The 19,788-nt window shown below is 37.2% G+C and overlaps 1 protein-coding gene across 1 annotated transcript; it reads left to right on the forward strand.

Annotated features, from left to right (window-relative positions):
• Nucleotides 1–5,325: 5,325 nt before the first annotated feature.
• Nucleotides 5,326–14,099, forward strand: LOC147338557 (adhesion G protein-coupled receptor G2-like). The gene is made up of 13 exons (XM_086297640.1): nt 5,326–5,353; nt 5,603–5,715; nt 6,112–6,228; nt 6,975–7,097; nt 7,279–7,324; nt 7,506–7,600; nt 9,451–9,572; nt 9,683–9,951; nt 10,022–10,118; nt 11,239–11,368; nt 11,755–11,911; nt 13,001–13,072; nt 13,746–14,099. The coding sequence occupies exons 1-13, from the start codon at nt 5,326–5,328 to the stop codon at nt 13,787–13,789; spliced, it is 1,413 nt and encodes a 470-aa protein (XP_086153766.1). The 3' UTR covers nt 13,790–14,099.
• Nucleotides 14,100–19,788: the final 5,689 nt, after the last annotated feature.

Below are 19,788 nucleotides of genomic sequence, written 5' to 3' on the forward strand. Positions count from 1 at the left end.
AAAGAGCCACCAGGCTGCCACTGATTCGTTTTCATTTGTTGTTGTTAATTCAAGGAGGTTGCAATCCTATTTGTATTTGTGTGATTGTTTGATTCTCCATATTCAAAGTGCGTTTAGTGTTGGACAAGTTTGTTCAGCTAACGTTATCACTGGATGGTGGTGCAGGGGATGAGCCCTCTTGATGTTTAGTATTCTGAGTAGGGCTGCAGATTAATTATTATGGTAATCTATCAATTATTTCATCGATTCATCGAGAAATTAGATAAGAAATGCTTTTGGCTTATCAATGAGCAATAATAAATATTCAAATGAGAACAAACACAGGTCTTAAGTTGAACTACATTCAACATCTGTCCAAAAACAACAACTAAATCATTTGATTTTATGTCCGTGCCATATTGAAATTTAATTTTTAAAATAAACTGTTTCTATGTCAAGCATCATATGTATAATTGTCTACTTTACAATATAAAAGGGCCATTGGTGCTGTACAAATAAAATTGAATTGAACTGAAAGAAAGCATTTCTTAAATGCAAAAAGTATCTAAATAATCAGAAGTACAATCAAAGGTCAAAGTCACATAAAATACAGTATATATGGAATCTAAGAAATTTACCTTTACTATGTGTTCTTGGAAACCTTTCTGACATTAATAGGAGGCAAGTTTTTGTGTAGCTGAAAACAGACATTATAATGTCTCAGGTCATTTACACGTCATTTTTTATAAATTTACAGAAAACATTGTCAAAGACAGCAGTTTACTCATTTTCTTTTTTTCCAATTGTTACATAATTCGTGTTCCATTAACTTTTCAGGGGAAATGAATTCTACAAGGGCATCTAGCATCATGCAAGGGTATGCTTCATTTTTGTTCTCTTTATGTTAGAGATGCTTTCTTTATTAAGTATTTAATCTGTTTAATGCTAGTTTAAGAACACAAAATAAATATGAATATCAGGACTAAAAGTTGCCTATTGATGATTTTTGCAAAGGTACATGGCAGTAAGATTGTGGGGGTTTCTACATGCATGTTTTTTCTAAACATATTTTTCTATGAATATAATAATCATTATCATTATGATTATTGTAGTTGTTGCTATTGTTATTTTCATATATTCCATTCCATTGGATGAGTATTCCACATCCAAAACATTTTTCATTTAAATAAGGATACATTCAGATAAATATTTTGCTAATTCTCTTACTGACATGTGCAGTAAGGGGAAACTGTGCAATCTTATTGAAACACAAATGCAAAAGTACCCTGCCTCACTATTCCTAATGTTTTCTTTTTTTAATTAACACGCCAATTCTTTGCCTGTTTGATGTTAGAAGGCAATTACATCAAATTTTCAATATAAACAATAACATCTTATATATAGAATCAGAATCAGAATCAGAAAGGGTTTTATTGCCAAATGTTGAGCAGGTTTACAACATTAGGAAATTGCTGCGGTGCGGTGGATCATAGCTTGGTCATTTTCAACCACACTAGGGAAGCTCGTCCCATTTTGACCCTGGGGCCTTCAGGTCATGCTCGGCACAAATGTTCCTGTATACTATGCTTGCCACTTTATGGCATTCTAGCATCTTGCACCTTGCACCCGAGCCTGTCCCAACTATTTGAGAAGGGTTCCTGCCATCAAACTCAAAATTACCTTATTTTTTTTCTTAAAATGTTGAGCTTAAAATTGTTAGATGTTTTGTGTGCGTTCTATTGTGAATAAAATATGGGTTCATATTTATAATCAAATGTATATTTATAATACAAATCACTGCATTTTGTTTACATTTACATTTAACACAGTGGCCCAGCTATAATTGAAATTGGGGTAATAGTTATATAAACCGATGCTCTTCACATTGGACTGATGATGATGAAGTTTATCACAAGGCCTATTCACCTTGATAAAAAACATGTAACTATAAATGAATAAGTGGTGTTTTGTTGTTGTTGTTGTTGTTGTTCTAAACTGATTCTCTCCATTTCCCCAGGATAACATGTTGCATGCTTTGGTGGCTGTTGTCTTTTGTATCTCATGGAAGCTTCTCCTGGAGCTGTGTATCAGGAGCTTCCTGTGGCAATTATTGCAGTTCAGTTTGTAATGAAACATTCTGTAAGTGGTTTAATGCATTTCTCTTAACTTTATCTTAAGTAAACTGAGAAGAGACAGGGACAAGTTTTAGATGAATTTCATAAATATTCTTTATTTATTAGGGTGGCAGCGTGGTGCAATGCTTAGCATTGTCGCTTCACAGCAGAAACCCCAGGTTTTGAATTCACTGTGGGACCTTTCTGTGTGGCATTTGCTTGTTCTTCCATGCTTTGGTGGGTTCTTTCCAGTTACTCTGGTTTTCATCCACAGTCCAAATATATGCATTGGCCTAGGTTAATTGGTGAGTCTAAATTAGGCATAGGTAAAAATGTGAGTGTGAAGGGTTGTCTTTCTCTCTGTGTTAGCCCTGGTTGTGGTAACCAAATCTTCCTTAACCACAAACACTTCCTTCCTTCCCTCAACTTTAGTTGCCTCTGGAACACATTTAGAGAACAATGGTTCAAGTGTTAAATCCTCTTTCTGTAGCCAAGCAACCTCACTAGCACTAGGGAGAGCCTCGGACTTCAAAGGATATAAAATGTGTTCAGCTACTCTTGTTCTCTTCACCTTTTCATGTCTTCTCTGTCACGTGCTCTTTTTTGGTTTAGAATGAGTGCTAGACTCGTCCAATGGCGCATCCTCATTTGCAAAAGGCAATTCATCCAAACCCAAAGCATTAACCTGTTGCTCCTTTGCTTTTGACCTTGTGACCGCTAACAAACTTTCAACTGCTTCAGCCTGACATGAATGCTTGGTTATTAGCTCTGTAAATATTGGAAGATCACGGCCCAACACCACTTGATAAGGCAGAGTTTGCAGCACTCCCACTGAAAGAGTGTAACACTGGCCTTCAACTCCAATTGCAACCTCAGCAATTGGGTACGATACCTTATCACCATGAATACAGCACACATTCACTGTGGAGGCCTATCTCCCCCCACCACTTTCGCTGCCAGTGGCAGACGCCCTCAGACAAGGGTGGATGGATGGGCATCCAGGTACCCATCGGCTCACTCCTGGTGGCTGCTTGTCGGGGCCTGGAGCCTGGGGCTCTCTCGGCCTGAGGTTCGGTCACTCTGGCACAGCTGGCTGCCAGCGGAGCTCACGGGCACGTCACTGCCCATGAGCTCCGCTGTTTATTATATTGCTCTCTTTTTCTTTGCTTGTTTTCTCTTTTTTCTTTCTCAACAGGTGATCCAGGTCATTGATATATATATTTTTTTGTCTGTTTGTTTTGTTGGTTTTTGCCCTTTATCACCGTCCCTCTTCCCCGCTCTTTTTCTTTCCCTCTTTCTTTCTCCCTTTTCTTTTCCCCAGTCAAGTCTGTCCCGTGTTCAGCAAATGAAATTAAAATAAACAATAAAAGCAAAGGTGAATCAAATAGACCAATACGGCAAGGCTGGGGTGGTCCATTTGGTAAAGTAAATTCATTGGGCATCTTTCTTTGCCTTAGACAACAATTCTGATGGCAAAATAACCAAATGGGACAGGCAAAAAAACAAACAAACAAACAAAAAAAAAAAAAAAAAACAAGTACCCCAATTGATGGCTCATGTTGCTGACATTCAAATTCATTTTTGTGATTCTCACTGACTTCAGTTTGTCTAGCAGAACAAATGTAATTTTTACTAACAGACACCTTTGTACACTGAGCTTTAAGATGACCTATTTGACCACACAAATGACATGTTTTATTGGTTTTATTTTTTGTCTCAGATCTGGCAGGATCTGAGTTATACCAGTTCTGTCATGTGTGCTTAGCGTTTAAGTCAGTTCCACCACCTAACTCGTTCGATGGCATGTTGGAAAAAAAAACCTAGCTTGAATGAAGTCTTTTGATGGTCGACAAGCTGCTAAGAAAGCTTCAGCCAGTTCTGCTGCGTGCTTGGAAGTCTTTAGGATATGTTCCTTAAACCACATCTGCATATCAGGATTCAGAACCTTGAGAAACTGTTCCATAACAATGGAATATCCAATTTGATCGTTCGTCTTTGGGGTTCCCTCTTCTCCAAAAGTACTAGAACAAAACCTCATTCGATAGGTGTCAAAACTTATTTCATACTTCTGCAAGACAGCACACTTTACTTTTGCATAGTCCATAGTGTCATCAATATCCATAGCTACATAGGCGGAACAAGCTTTCCCAGTTAGCAGTGGTGCTAGGTGAAGAGCCCACTGATCTCGTGGCAATTAGTAATTCTTTCAAATGTGATCAAATAATGTTCAATGTCCTTACCTTCACTGTCAGGTTGAATTTTTGGCACCTTCCAGTCTGAATGTCTCATCAGTGTTGAAAGCTGTGCTTCACTGGGTTGATGTACTGGCTCCAAGTCAAACTTATTTGATTCTTGTGTGCTGGAAGATGGTTCTGGAGTAGGTCCTCTTGAAGACGCAGATGTAGATGCTTGAACTTCAAGCAACTGACGCTATTGGTTGCCCTGCTGCACCTGCTGTTGAACCTGGGCAAACTGATGCCGGATTTGCCTGCATCTATCCTCCTGGTGCTTGTGCTCTTGCTCCAGTTTAGCATCGAGTTCAGCCTGCTGTTGCATCAGAGTTCGCAAACGTTTGGACAATTCAGCCACATTCTCTTGTCCATCAATATAGCCACTTACTGCCCCTTGTTGGTCGCTGCCATCTTGTAAATCACCTGCTTCACATTCTGGAACAAGCCCTCTCTTTGCTTGGGTAGACATCTTCTCCACTCATTAATTGGCCTGGAAACCCACTGCTGCTGCCACCAAATGTGGTAGAACTTGACTTAAGCGGCCAAAGAAGTGCAGGAGACAGATGCTGTCCAGTGTAGCGAGTGATTTATTCACCATTTTGTGACCAAACCATATTTACAAAAATAAATTAAAAAAAAAACTCAACTCCATAATTAACTCAGTTCAAATAAACATAACTAAACTTAAATCAACGGAAATTAAGGTCAAACTCCATACAGCTACACTGACCTGGTCCTTCCTTCCTGAACACCTGCGTTCACCCGCTTAAATAGTCCACTCACCCCTGGACTATTCCATTAGGTAGGTGAGAAGAACCAGAACCAGAACCAGTCCATTTACTTCTTTTGCACAAAGTAGTCTATGGCTAAAAGTTCATGATACAATGAATAATGTCTATTTTGAGCTGAAACGTAATACCCCCATGAAAAATTTATTTAAATTGTTTCCTTTAATTACTTTACAGCCAGCTGCTGTATGAGGTATACAACAAACATCCTGGATGGTTCAACCCAAACAAACCCTGCTGAGTAAGCATTTTATTTACCCTAAATACATGATTTTTTTTTTCAGTTTGTCAGAATTTGGTGTTTGAACATTTGTGTGGTGGGTGAGTGCAATTTGTAAAACACTTTACATTAAAAATGAAGAATTTGGTAATATTAAGAATATTTTTGTGTTATTGAATCGATGACAGGGTGTAAACTAATATAATACTTGTGATGAACTATTCTTGTCCTTTTCCACCAGAGCCTTGATGAGCCTAGAATAAATTCTAGAAGAAACTCCAGTAAAAGGAGTCATAAATATATCTTCAGGCAATTTTGTGGCTCTCCTCTTCAAACCCACTGGTTCCTTTACAGGCCTTGAAATTTATGCCAGTGACAATGAGGTAAAAACCCAAAAGACAGAAAGGATTGACACTGCTGTTTTCACTTTTTGGGAGCAATACTAACCACGTCCAATCATTTCTTTGGCTTGGGCTGAAATATCTGAACAACTGTTAGACGATATTTAAACAATGTGTACACACACTTTGATCTCAGATGATGACTTTTACTGATTACTGCTTTGATTGACATTGCCTTGAGCACAATTTGCAGGTCATATTATTTTCTTATCAATTATTACATCACTGAACAAATTTCCATTTCTAAATTTCCTTGCTATTAATACTTCAAAAAGCCTTTTAAATACCATCAACTGTGCAGTAGCTGTGACAGTTCTATCATACTATTTCATGTATTCAAATGCAATATTTCTCCCTCTGTTTCTGGGAATGATATAGGCAGGATTGAGTCAGGTCCCCAAGAGCAAAGTGCATGTTCAGCTACCAAGCACTCTGGATATTGGACAACAGGACAAGATTGTGTTCTCCTTGTTTAAGTTGCCTGAAACAAATGGGGTAGGGCAGCATATGGGCTTCTGTAAAATACTTTGTTTCTTCTGTTGTGTATAAAATTCTCCACAATTTTCTCACAGTCAATATGAAATATGTTTTGAGTTCTAAATCAAGCTTGTTCCAATGAATCCCATGGATACTTGATTCGACTGGGTATTGGGGAGCTATCTTGTTATTTGATTTGTGAGCAGGTACCATTTTTAAACCTGATTTATCTTTTACTGTTGTAGTGTTTATAGTTTATTTCTGCACGTAACTCCAACTGCAAATTCACATAGATTTTTTTTGTGATTGATTGTATATCATTGGCCAAGTTTTAGCCAAGTTCACACTCATTCAGAATTCCTTTCAGTATTTTTGTACATAATTTGCTTTATTATTATTACAAAGGAAAAAAAGTAAATGGGTTAAGGGTTGTGTTACACATCATGCAGGCTGAATTATGTTTTGAAAAAAGAGGAAGAGTTACTCAAACACAGTGATGCACAAGAAGTTGATCTTTTGGTATTATGTAAATCAAAATGTAAAGCAATACAAATTTAGAAACATTTGAATTTAGGGGGTAGAGTAGTAGTACATGGGAAAAGACAAACCTCTTGTTTTTACTAAGATGTAAATGACAGATTCAAAACAGTGCGACATTATCTCTGAGTTGCTTTCCCCTTTTGCAGTTAGAATTTTATAAAAATCTTACGTAAAATCATTATGAACAAACTTTTAAATGAACTGGTGTATGTGTTGCATTCTAGACTGATGCGGGAGTGTTATATGATGTATATGAGCGAAGACTGGTTATCCTGAGTGTGCAGGGCAAGCGAATATCAGGTCTTAAGGATCCTGTCAACATCACCATAAACTTTAAGGATATAAATGTAATTATAATTTCATTTCATCACTTGTTCCACTCTTGCATATTGATATATAATCCTGAATATTATGGAAGTCTGTGTAAATTATTATTATTACTAAAAGTTAGTAAAAAAATATAGATGCATAACACTAAACAGATATAAAATAGTTATTTTGTTATATGTCTGTTTATTTTTGCCATAGAAAACCCAGGAACCCTCCTGTCAGTTCTTTAATTTTTCAACAAACAGTGAGTAACCAAGCATGATGTCTCTCATAAAAAGTAATATGTACCATAACTATGTCTTTTTTAAATTTGTAGTCATCTGGGTTTCTAGTTTCACTCAACATTACAGATTTCTGAGTGAACTGATATAATTAAGAGGTGACAGCATCTCATGGATAATAGTTGTTTTTGTTTCACTTACCAGATTTCAGTACGGATGGCTGTCGCACTCGGTGGACTGATGGTCAAAGTAATGTCACCTGTTCCTGTGACCATTTCACATACTTCGGCGTGCTCATGGTAGATTTATTCTTTTTTAATATACAAAGTAGAATGAACAAAAAAAGGCATAAAATTATGCCAGTAATTTAAGAAATCTTTTAAATAAATAAATAAGAAGGAGAGTTTTAAAAAGAATTACATCACAGTTTTGTCATGCCTCAGTTAGGCTTGTTAAATCCAAAAGTTTAGGAAAACACTAAACAAGTATTGCTTGCTATGAAGGTTTGCCAGGGTTAGGGCTGCCACGATTAGTCGACTAGTTACGATTACGTCGACTATCAAAATCGTCGCCGACTAATTTAATAGTCGACGCGTCGTTTGAAGCTTTGTAAGATCACAAAAGACGCAGGAATAAGTAGTAGGATTTAAGCGTGTAATAACGGACCGAAACAGAAGATGGCAGCACTGCATGTACAAGGATGCCAGCTGCCATTAACCCCGAAGAAGAAGAAGCTATGTCCCAGAATTCATAGCGCAGCCCAGCTCAGTTTCCAACAATGGCAGCAGCTAGTTAGTTTGAATATTACTGGTATTATTCTTTCTGGGTCACAAAATAAACGTTTAACATATATTCAGGCGAGAATGTAGCTGTGTAAACTTTAAATATCTGCTCAGTTTATCAAGACACCACATATTTTCAAAAACACTCCGACGTTTTCGGAGACGTCTGTTACCCACTAGCTCGATAGCTAGCCGGGGGCAAGGCTCACTAGCGCCGGTGAGAACACTGGCCTCCCAGCAAACAGTTTTCAAACCCACCGCTGTCTTTCGCTACTCAGGTTAAACATATATGAGTCACTTAGATAACTTAAAAATGTTATTGTTTTGCTTTTTTTTGTATTTTATTTGTTCCTGAGTAAATCGGTTTGGCTGAGATTAAAGTTACAGTTTTTACACAACTGAATAAACGTCAAGCAGACAGCTGATCATCAGAAGTGTGAGATGCTCAAGAATATACTCCGGTGTCCTGTTATATTTTAGATAGCAAGGAGCAGACGGCTGAGTTTATTAAACTCCACCGAAACAATCTGCAAATTTCATTAAAATGTAATAAACTAACATCTTGTCTTTTTTAGTTAGCACATACCTTAAAAGCTTAAAGCTGTAAGCTAATGATAGTTATATAAGAGCAGATGCTGCTGGTGCAATAAGCTGTAGGTTTTACGTCCAATGGATGCATGATCTGATTAGTCGACTAATCGCAAAAATAATCGGTGACTAGTCGACTATCAAAATAATCGTTTGTGGCAGCCCTAGCCAGGGTAAGAACATTTATATGCAAATATTAGTAAATGAGGTCCAGTGTCCTTCAGACAGGCAAGAACAAAATGGAGGCAACGTACAAGAATACCAAACATGGAAAAGGTCCACGCAGCTCATACTCAAGCGTGGAATGATGTGGTACCTTGCAGTCATTGAGCTGACTGCATTCACGGTGTACCTATGCATTACAGTGTCAAATGTGAGGCACTCTGTCTGACAGCTAAAGCTTGGGTCAGGCAACAAGCTAATGACCCCTACACACCAGCTACTGGAATAAAAGTTGTGAGTTTATTATAACGGATACAGTAACATTTAATTAGCTTTCTGTTAAAAACAGCAGAGGTGATTTAATATGCCAGTTAACTTGCCAATTGTAACAAAAGCAGTTAGGTCTGAAATATTGTTATTAAAGTTAAAAAGGCTAAACTTAAACATTTTGTAAAATGAATAAATTTAAAAAAACTATCTTAAATAAATAACCGCCCCATTTTTAGGATTTGTCCACCTAGTAAATATAGAATCACTAAACTTAAAACATCTAAAAACCTCAATTTTGTGCCACTAATAATGTGAACAAATAATGTGAAAGTGTATTTGCTCCACAGACGTCTCCTTCTGTGCACGTCTCAAAAAAAGAAATTGAGATATTAGCATACATTTCTGTGATTGGCTGTAGCGTGTCTCTCTTTACTCTGATCATCACCGTTTTACTCTTCATCACAAACAGGTAATTTGTGGTTTTTTGTTTTTGTTTTTTTCCCCATCAACATATTTTTCAATCAAATATGACAAAGAAAGTTGTCATTTACAATAGATCCCTTCTTCTCTATCCAACAGGACGCTCAGAAAAGATGTTTCTATGAACATCCACATCAATCTCGTCATCGCCCTGATCCTCCTCAACCTGCACTTCCTGCCGAGTCAGGCAGTGGCAGCACACCCCTCCACTTGGCTCTGTTTCTACATGGCTCTTGCCCTTCACTACTCCCTGTTGGCCACTTTCACCTGGATGGCCTTGGAGGGGTTCCACCTCTACCTTCTCTTAGTCAAAATCTTTAACATTTCTGTCAGCAGATACATTCTCAAACTCAGTGTGGTGGGATGGGGTAAGTGGAATCCTTCAAACAGGAAGCAGTCAGCAATCTTGTGCGTGACTAATCATTTTTTGTGTTTCAGGTGTTCCTGCAGTCATTGTGTCAGTGGTGGTTATCACAGACAGAGGCTTTTATGGCCATGTCCCTCTAGACAGATCAAACTATGATGACATGAAAATGTGAGGAAAATATTTATTACACAGAGTCATTCATCTCTCTCTCTCTCTCTCTCTCTCTCTCTCTATATATATATATATATATATATATATATATATATATATATATATATTAGGGGTGCAACGATACACAAAATTCACGGTTCGGTTTGATGTTTTTTCGATAAAAAAAATGTTCATGCTTTTTTAATTTGTCATTTATTAAAATTATAAATATATATTTTAAGTCAAAAGTACAGTTTTTAAATTTAATGTTGCTGGAACAACAAAGGGATAAAATAATAAATCTATCGGATCGAGAAATCACTCATCTTTGGAAAAGAGAGTTTGTTACAGAGAAATGGCTCTTTCCAAAATAAAAGCTATACTGTACGCTTCTTCTGAGCTATATTCTCAGCAGCATATTAAACATATCAGGTCCCCATAAGGAGAATCATGTGCTAACGGCTGTCTAAATGACTCGGGTAAAATTTGTAGCATGCATGCTTGTTGTTTTTGTCTGCTTCCACTTGTCTTTGCACTAGGATGATGTCGGCATAAATGTGCAGTCATATTCATTGTGTTCCCACTAGTGCTTTCAATCTCGTTGAAATGACATTAACGCCACAACACGGCAAATCTCCGTTAACGAGCTACCGCGGATCGCCCCGTGCGTGGGGCTAGACGGCATCAACACGTTAACGAGCAAACTGCACTAACGCAGTAGTTCCCACCCATGTAATTGAGCATTGCGTGGCACATCCGACATACTGTTTTACTTTTGTCCATGACGCGCTTACCTTCAGGGTCATACGTCACATGAAGACCAAAATAGTTCCAAACGCCAGATCTGAATGAGGGTGGGGGAGATTAAATTTGCCATGTTGCAACGAGCTTAGCTTCTGTCTTGCTAGCTTGCCCTGCGCTCAGTGGATCTGCGCTCGACAGTGCAGCCTAGGCGGAGTAGTCGAACGCAGATCCACTGAGCTCTCAACACAGACAGCATCGTCAGAAGAAACGTTGATAAAAAAAATTAAAAATTTTGTATTGTTCAATACATATGCATACCGAACCGAAAGCACTATATATATATAAACATATAACTGTGTGAGATGAAATCACTGTCTGTTTTCTTTCTTTGTAGATGCTATATATCTAATGAAACAGTGAAGGCGGTCACTACTACTGGACTGTTCACCATGGTGTTCCTCTTTAACATGATCATGTTTATGGTGACAGTCAAACGTGTTTTGAATGTTGGGTATAACAAAGAGGTATGAGTTATTCTTGTAATCCTTTTTTAAATAAACTTCAACCTTTGATATTTATAGTAATTTCCAAATCCTTCCACAAAATTGTATCCTTTGATAAGCCCGCCAACAATGAACTGGTCTTAACAACAAGGACTGCTGGTTTTTCGAGATAATTTTCATTTCTTTGCATGAGAAATGGTTCAATGTGGATTTTTAAATAAACTGTTTACATTCCAGTAATATTTCAGTACCTAAAACCTAATTTCCATTACAGTGTCTATAAAAAATAAATAACAACAAAAAAAAAAATACTGAAGAATTCCTGTCATTACCTTTAAAACACATGTGAAGGCCTCTGTTAGTTTCAGATTTTGTCTCTAATCTGCTGTGTCTTGTGTCATTTTGTTTTTGGACAGCTTCGCCACAAAAACGCCAAGCAAGCAATTTTTCCCCTGCTGGGTGTCTGCGCTCTGCTCGGCATTACCTGGGGCCTGGTCTTCTTCTCGTTCAGTAACCTGACCAACATTTCCCTCTACCTTTTCTGTCTCCTGAACTCATTGCAAGGTCTGTATATTGTGTTTCATTCATTTAGTTCTTCTGTGTGTGTGTTTGTGTGTGTTCAATCAAAAATTACTACTAAATCTAACCAAAATAACAGAAAATAATTGTGGATTTTAACAAGTGAAATGAATGTAAACTTAATTTCATCGCAGTTTTTAAAAGGCCAAACGTATTTATGCATGACTTCATTTAAATCAGCCGATTCTACAGGATCAGATCTGAACTTTTTTCAGATTTGGTGGTTTTAATATGAAATAACCACTAGTGACTCCCAAAATATGGGTTAGGATTCCGTTGTGGTCACATCAGTTGGGTATGATGGGTCTTTTGCAAGAATACTGTATGACATTATAAAAAAGACTTTTATATTAGTCCTGTGATGGACTGGCAAGCAGTTCGGGGCATACCCTACCTGTCAAAGCTCAGATAAAATCCAGTCCCCCAGTGAATCTAAATTAGATATGTGGCTGTGAAAATAGATGGTTGAAATAAAAGTTGAAATGACCAGAAAATGCATATTTAACCCTTTCATGCATACTAGTGACTACAGTGGACAGCTATTCGAAGGCTGTTTTCTTGTATTTGTGTCATTGTTGATGGTTTACGTGCACATTAACCACTACACTGGACACTGATGTGTCACGTCACTCCATACCCTGCCATGTTAAAAAAAGAAAAAGGAAAAAATTACATGTTTAAAAAAATGAAGTTAAAAATGCACATAGAAGTACAAAAATCATTTTCATGCCTAAAGATAAATGAAAAAACTTGGTCTTTCACGTGGAATTCCAATAAAATTGATTCATGTTTGTGGCTGTAATGTGACAAAATGTGGAAAAGTTCAAGGGGGGCGAATACTTTTCCAAGCCACTGTACTATCAAATAGATGGTTCTATTTTTAGCAGATTTCAATACAACTGTTTCTGTTGGGGTGTGTTTTGTTTGTTTGTTTTTGTTTTTTACCATCTATGGATAAACAGCAATCTGACACTGTTGAAATATCAGGTTTATTGCATGATTTGTATGTCTGGCTCACTGTCCAAACCTCCTCTATTTAACTCTCTCTTGCTCTCTCTTCTGTTTGCCTTGCAGGTTTTTTCATCTTCCTGTGGTTTGTATGTTCATTAAGAAGGCTTAAAAAATCAGCTGAAGCAACTTCCTCCAGTAAGATGATCAACAGCAAATAACAAGAGTTCGAGAAGTGTGTTCATGGAATTTACTTTACTTTACTTTACTTTATTGATTTATATAGCAATCTTCACAGGATAAAAACCACAAAGTGCTTCACAATAATATAAAACACATAAACATAAAACAGTACAATCAAACATACAGTACAAATCTAATTAAAAGCTAATCTAAATAAGTGAGTCTTAAGATGATGTTTAAAAGAATAAATAAAATTCTGGAGGGAGAGAATTCCACAACCTGGGGGCCACCACTCTAAAAGATCTATCAACTCTGGTTTTAAAACGTGTTTGGGGAACTACCAACAGCCTTTGATTAGATGATCTCAGGCTGCGAGAAGGAGTGGGAGGTTCTAAGAGATCAGAAATATAGGCAGGAGCGTCATGATTCAAAGCTTTAAAGTCAGTTTTTAAAAGGACAGTTTATGGACTTCCAAACTGTTCAGCTCTACTGCTCTTCTGAGCAGTAGAGCTGAATATTATCAGCATAAAAGTCAGGGAACTGCCTAATTTCACATTATAATTTTGGCTTTAGATTGTCTGCATGTATAACCATGTACCATGTGTAATGAAATGGGATGAGGGATTTATCTTTCCAAGATATTATGTTTAGATAAGATGTTTATTCAAGTTTCTTTTCTTCTATGAAGGGCAATTCTGTGAAAATTGTGAAATGGTGAAACTGAGAGAATAATTTCTGCAGAAAATCCTGACCTGACCTGATCTTTCTGTCCTGATTGGTCCTGGTTCATTGTCTGTCAAGTCATCTATTCTACTTTTATACAATGCATAAGGATCTGATCTTAGTTTTAGTTGTGTAGAGCTCTGACATTTGTAATTCTGATATTCTGGTATTGTTATCTAGATAATTACTGCATATCATATTTTATGTGAGATTTTTAAATATATCTTCAGGTGTGTCTTCTTACATATATAAAATGCATTTGTGAATACTTTCAGTACTATTTTGCTTATCTAAGCATGTATCTGTATCTGAGTTTACCAGAGGCTATCATGTCAATATAAACAATAAAAACTGGAAATTGTGCAGCTTCATTCTATTTTTGTATTAAGTTTTTTTTTCTTGTTTTTGGAGGGCCATTTTTTCCAGTGTGGCATCTTTGTGTGACTAAATTTGAGTTGACATACCTGATTTACAACATTTCACTGAAATGTTTATTTATGATTGCAGTCATTATATTGCTTGCTGATGTTTTAAACTATTTTACATGTAAAGATACTATTTCCAGCTGCAACTATAAAGACAAACCTTTAAAAGACTGCCATGTGAATACTGATTTTGCAAGTGGTAAATGAAAAAGCCTGACTTTTAAAAAAGCTTTTCAAGTAGGGATGGTAATTGAGATCATTTTAGCAATTCCATTATTGCTATCAATTTGATACCAAGTCTTATTGGGTTCTCATTGACTCTGATTTGAGAGTCACCACCATCTCTAAGCAACATATCAAAGACACATTTGTGCAAATTAATTACATGCTGAGTGGTCAAATGTTTGTAAAAGTTGGAGGTATTTATCATCTGTTGTGATCAGTGTTGGGGTCATTGCTCAAAAGAAATAAGTAATGTATTACACATGTAACACAGAAAACCTTTCTAAAAAGTAATGCAGTACGTTATCAAGAAAATTTGCCACTTATGGGATAAGGTTTATATTATATTATCTTATCTTACGGAATTATTTGGTTTGTAACTCTGATCTGAAACACACTGTCTCATAATTATCAGTTAATAATATAAACCTACAGGCTACAGTCCCACACACCAACACAAATCCCATCTTAATGAAGTCAGATATGATCTTTCTCTTATTATTTAGGTATAAACACAAATTTGACAGCACACAGTGATTCTGTGTTGAAATATGAACAGGTAGAAATGGAGGTTGCACCCTGACTGCTCATCATTGTTTTTGTTAGCTGTTAGAAGTTCAGAGTCTGACTGCTGAGCTGGGATCGGCATCTACTCAGCTTTAACATAACTCTGTGTTTTTGGCTAGCTTAGAGTTAGCACTCTGGCTATGCACGTGCTCGCAAAGAAAGAAGTTCAGTTATCAGTATAATGCAGTTGTTTCTGTCCTGGATGTAGTCTTCACTTCACCATTACACTCTCGTTTTTGTACAATAAAAGTAAAAGTATTGTCAATATTCACGCTGCAAACTGAGCCAGCATTTTCCTCCTCCAGCACACAAACTCAGCTGAAATCAGATGATTGTTGTGCAAGTGCAAGTGGAATCGATAGGAAAGCAGGCTATTGACTCCAAGGAACTGAGCTTCTGGGAACCAGTTCTCTACAAGAACCAGTTCTCAATCCCCATTCCTAACTCCAAGTCAAACTGTACTTCTCTATACATCTGTGCGTCTGTGTCACTTGGCTGGTGTAACTGATGACTGGTAACTAGTTTGATTTTAACATCCAGAGACCTCATGGAGGTTAAGTTACCACTGTGGCTGAATCACAACAATTCTGCAAAAATCAGTGGGCCATAATTCCTCAACAGCACTGTAAAAGACTCATTACCAGTTATTGCAAATACTTGTTTACAGTTTTTACTGCTAAAGGTGGCCCAACCAGTTAGTGGGTTTAAGAGGAAATCACTTTTTTTTGCACAGGGCAATGTAGGTCTGGATTAATTTCCCCTTAATAATAAAAACTATCGTTTAGAATAGGGCTGAACGATATATCGCATTTGCGATAATATCGCGACATGATCAAGTGCAATTTTCTAACCGCAAAGGCTGCGATTATACTGCGATTATATTATACAATTCATGGGCTGCATCCTCCTGAGGCCGCATTTGTAGACCGATTACGTCACAGCGACGCGCCGAAGGCTGTCCAAATTACTACCATATCCCAGAATTCATAGCGCGGGTTAAACGTAATATATAAGTCACTTAGACAACCTAAAAATGTTATTGTTGGGCTTTTTTCAGTGTTTTGTTTGTTCGTGAGTAAATCGGTTTGGCTGAGATTAAAGTTATTAGATTAGATAAAATAAAACTTTATTAATCCCCCGGGTGGGTTCCTCCTTGGTTTTCACACAGCTGACTAAACGTCAAACAGAAAACTTATTAAACAGAAGTATGAGACAGTCGAGAATTTACACCAGTGTCTGGTTATATTTTAGATAGCAAGAAGCAGACGGCCGAGTTTATTAAACTCCACCGAGACAGCGGTGACGCTAATCAGAACTAGCCTTCTGATTAGCTAATCAGAAGGCTAGACCGTCCAATTTCACGCCTTTAAACTTTAAAGGCGTGTTTGTGTGTGTGTTTATACAATTGCTATTATGTTTGCACTTTATGTGTAATGTTACTGACTGCAGAGATCAGTAAGATGTGTGTATTTTTTATTTATTAGTTTTATTTATTTAATATTATTTTTTAATTGAATGACTGTCTAGTAGTTCACAGATGTCGAAAAACTGAGTGTGGTAAAGCCACTGATTTTTTTTATGTATATTTCTGCAATCTGCACATTGTACTGACTTTCATTTTAATGTTTACACCAGGGTTCCTTGTCAGCACTTTATGCTCAGATGTTTGTAAGCTAAAAATAAACTATTGTGTATGTTCAAATATACTGTTGTGATTGAAGAAGTTAAATAAAAATGTCAGTCATCAATTCATGCATCACCTCATGTCATCATAACAGAGGTCTGTCTTCCAGGAAAGAACAGTTTAAAATTAATGTAATATAGTATTGGCCATACTATATGATGTATTGCTTGTCTTTGTTTAATAATACAGAAGACAAATACCTTAAAAAATAATCGCATATCGCATCGCAATCGCAATATTGGGGCAAAAAATCGCAATTAGATTATTTTCCATAATCGTTCAGCCCTAGTTTAGAAACTGCATTATGTATTTACTTGTAGTATCTTTGAATAATATTAAAATTTTGTTTAATGATCTGAAACATCATTGTTACAAACATACAAAAAAAAGTAAATCAGGTGGGCAAACACTTTGCCATACAACTGTATATGCTTTGTCCAAAAGGAAAGTTTAAACGTAATCGTAAATTTAGGCGGGAGTCTGTACCACAGAAGCTGGGTAAAGTGATGACTTTTTAAGTAATGATTTAATTACTATTTGTTTGAAGGCCAATAGTGCCTTCAAACAGTGAATATAGTCTAGGACTTTTTGGGGGAGTCTTGTAGGAATCAGGTATAATGGGCATGTTGATGGTTTGAAGGAAGTGATTGCTCAAAGGAACTATAAATACTACTACTAGTACTGAAAGTAGATGTATGTAGTGATAAATATGCGAGGTGAATCTTGAAGACGATTCTTGAAGATGATTCTCGGATATTCACCTTGCATCCAAGAGCTTCCTTTAAAAGCTGGATGTGGAGAGTCCCCTCTTTTGACACCTTAGCTCATGTGAGACACATGATTAATAGCGGGTCAATGATCCCCTTAAGGATACCACCCACTAGGGTTTAAATACTTTGGACTCCCCACCATACAGCCCATATTCAATTATAATGTTGTTTTAAAGCAATACTGAGTTGTGAACTTTGTTGTACTGTTACTGCACACATCACTGAACTATGAAACATTCCATTTTGATGCTACTATATTATTGTATCATATACGTGTGTGTGTGTGTGTGTGTGTGTGTGTGTGTGTGTGTGTGTGTGTGTGTGTGTGTCATGTTTAAATAATGCAGTAGTTAGCTCAGGTCCTCTACCAGAGGCCTGGGAGCTTGAGGGTCCCATGCATTAACTTTGCTACTCCTATGACTGCACTGTTCTGCATATAGATCTCAGATGCCGTTTGTGGGATGTGCTGGTAATGATCACCAAGATTGCGGTCACTGCCCTAACTCCTCCAATTACCACGGGGACCACTAATAAAATGTAAATAAAATAAAATGTTTTTTCTCATGCTAAGCTTTCATGTAGAAATAATTCCATACTGAAGCAGCACTGTAAATTGTTCTTATATCCTCTTATCTTCTTTGTGTCCACCCTAAAACCATGGTTACAATAAGGCATCTAGCGATGGCATTATTTTTGTGCTACTATTCTGAGCGCAGGTAAAAAAAAAAAAATTCAGGTGCAAGTGTTGTATTTTGAGGAGAAATTTATTTTGAGTGAACAAAATTCATTGCTGCGTGCAAAAAAATGTATTTCAGTGTTTGCTGTTATCCATACACACACACAATAGCAGCACCTCTCACTTTTGCATTTGCGCTAGCTCGCAATGTATTGCTCGCGCTCTCAACATTTCTGCCCGTACATGTTCAGCTCTTTCTGTACACCATTATATTTGTGCCATAAAACCAGCCAATCACAGACTTGGATGCAAAAAAGTCTGATTGTCTGTTTTGGTCTCCAATCAGCTCGAAATGACGAAAAGCAATATCCCAGAGTGCATTTCGTCCAAAACTCAGTACAAAACACAGAGTGGCAGAGTTTGAAATATTACTCTTTCTGGGTCACAAAGTAAATTTTTAAGATATTTTCATGTAAGATAAGATAAGATAAGATAGAACTTTATTAATCCCTCGGGTGGGTTCCTCTGGGAAATTCGACTTCCAAAAAGCACAGCAACGACCGAAGTTACAGTTACAGAATTGTTATATATATATATATATATATACACACACACACACACACACACACACATATATAAATACAGAGACAAATATAAATAAAATATACAAAGGGGATAAATAGAATAAATAGGAATAAAAATAAAAATACAAGTGAATTGCACATTTCAAGTATTGAGTCTATTGCACTGTTGACTATTTACAAAAAGTATTGCACAAGGTATTGTACAGTGAGGTGAAGAGGCACTACAGCTTAGTTGTTCCCCCCTCCTTTGTCCTCCTGTTTCCCCTCCCTCTCCCCTCCAGAGAGGAGTTAAACAGTCTGATGGCGTGTGGGACAAAGGAGTTTTTAAGTCTGTTAGTTCTTGTCTTGGGGAGAAGCAACCTGTCACTGAACAGACTCTTCTGATTGTTTATGGCCGTGTGCAGAGGATGCCCAGCATTGTTCATAATGTCCATCAGTTTCTTTAATGTCCTTTTCTCTGCCACTGTCAAAAGAGTGTCCAGCTTCATGCCGACCACAGAGCTAGCCTTCCTGATCAGTTTCTCCAGCCTGGAAGGCTAGCTCTGTGGTCGGCATGAAGCTGGACACTCTGGTGCTGTGTAAACTTCAAATATCTGCTTGATTTTTCAAGACATCACATATTTGCAAAAGTGCTCTAACGTTTTCGGAGATACCTGTTACCCACCAGCTGACCGCATAGCTGGACTGGCCATTGGGCATACCAGGCATTTGACCAGTGGGCCGATGGTGATTTTTCATTTTTATGTTTGTTTGTTTGTTTGTTTGTTTTTGTAACAGTTTATACAATGAAAGGTGGTGGATTAGCCAATTGGTCATGATCAACTCTGAGCTGGACCAATTACAATACATCTGCATTGAGGTGAAAAGGGAGCAATTTGTCCCGTACTTCAGCTAGAATGAAAAAAGGACACAAAACTGGAGTTATTCTGTGTCTTTGCTGCACAGCTGCCTCTTCTCTCATTCTCTCCCCTCCCTCTCCTGTTGCTACTTCAATCATGAAACTGATCAATGATCAGCTGATCGGCTTTTCTGCTGAAAGTCCCGTCTCTCTTTGCGCCAGAAAGAGGAAACCAGCGGATG

This window comes from Aulonocara sp. 'chitande type north' Nkhata Bay, linkage group LG1 (assembly GCF_057382095.1).
Source record: "Aulonocara sp. 'chitande type north' Nkhata Bay isolate Kocher_YH1m ecotype deep benthic linkage group LG1, A_spYH_male_GT1.1, whole genome shotgun sequence".
In the NCBI taxonomy this organism is placed as follows: Eukaryota; Metazoa; Chordata; class Actinopteri; order Cichliformes; family Cichlidae; genus Aulonocara; species Aulonocara sp. 'chitande type north' Nkhata Bay.

Bases quoted from the DNA above. Each gene is read 5' to 3' on its own strand.
- LOC147338557 (XM_086297640.1), top strand. From the start codon at position 5,326: ATGGTTCAACCCAAACAAACCCTGCTGA. The intron at 7,325-7,505 runs GTGAGTAACCAA...TTCACTTACCAG, and splicing joins CTTTAATTTTTCAACAAACA to ATTTCAGTACGGATGGCTGT. The intron at 10,119-11,238 runs GTGAGGAAAATA...CTTTCTTTGTAG, and splicing joins AACTATGATGACATGAAAAT to ATGCTATATATCTAATGAAA.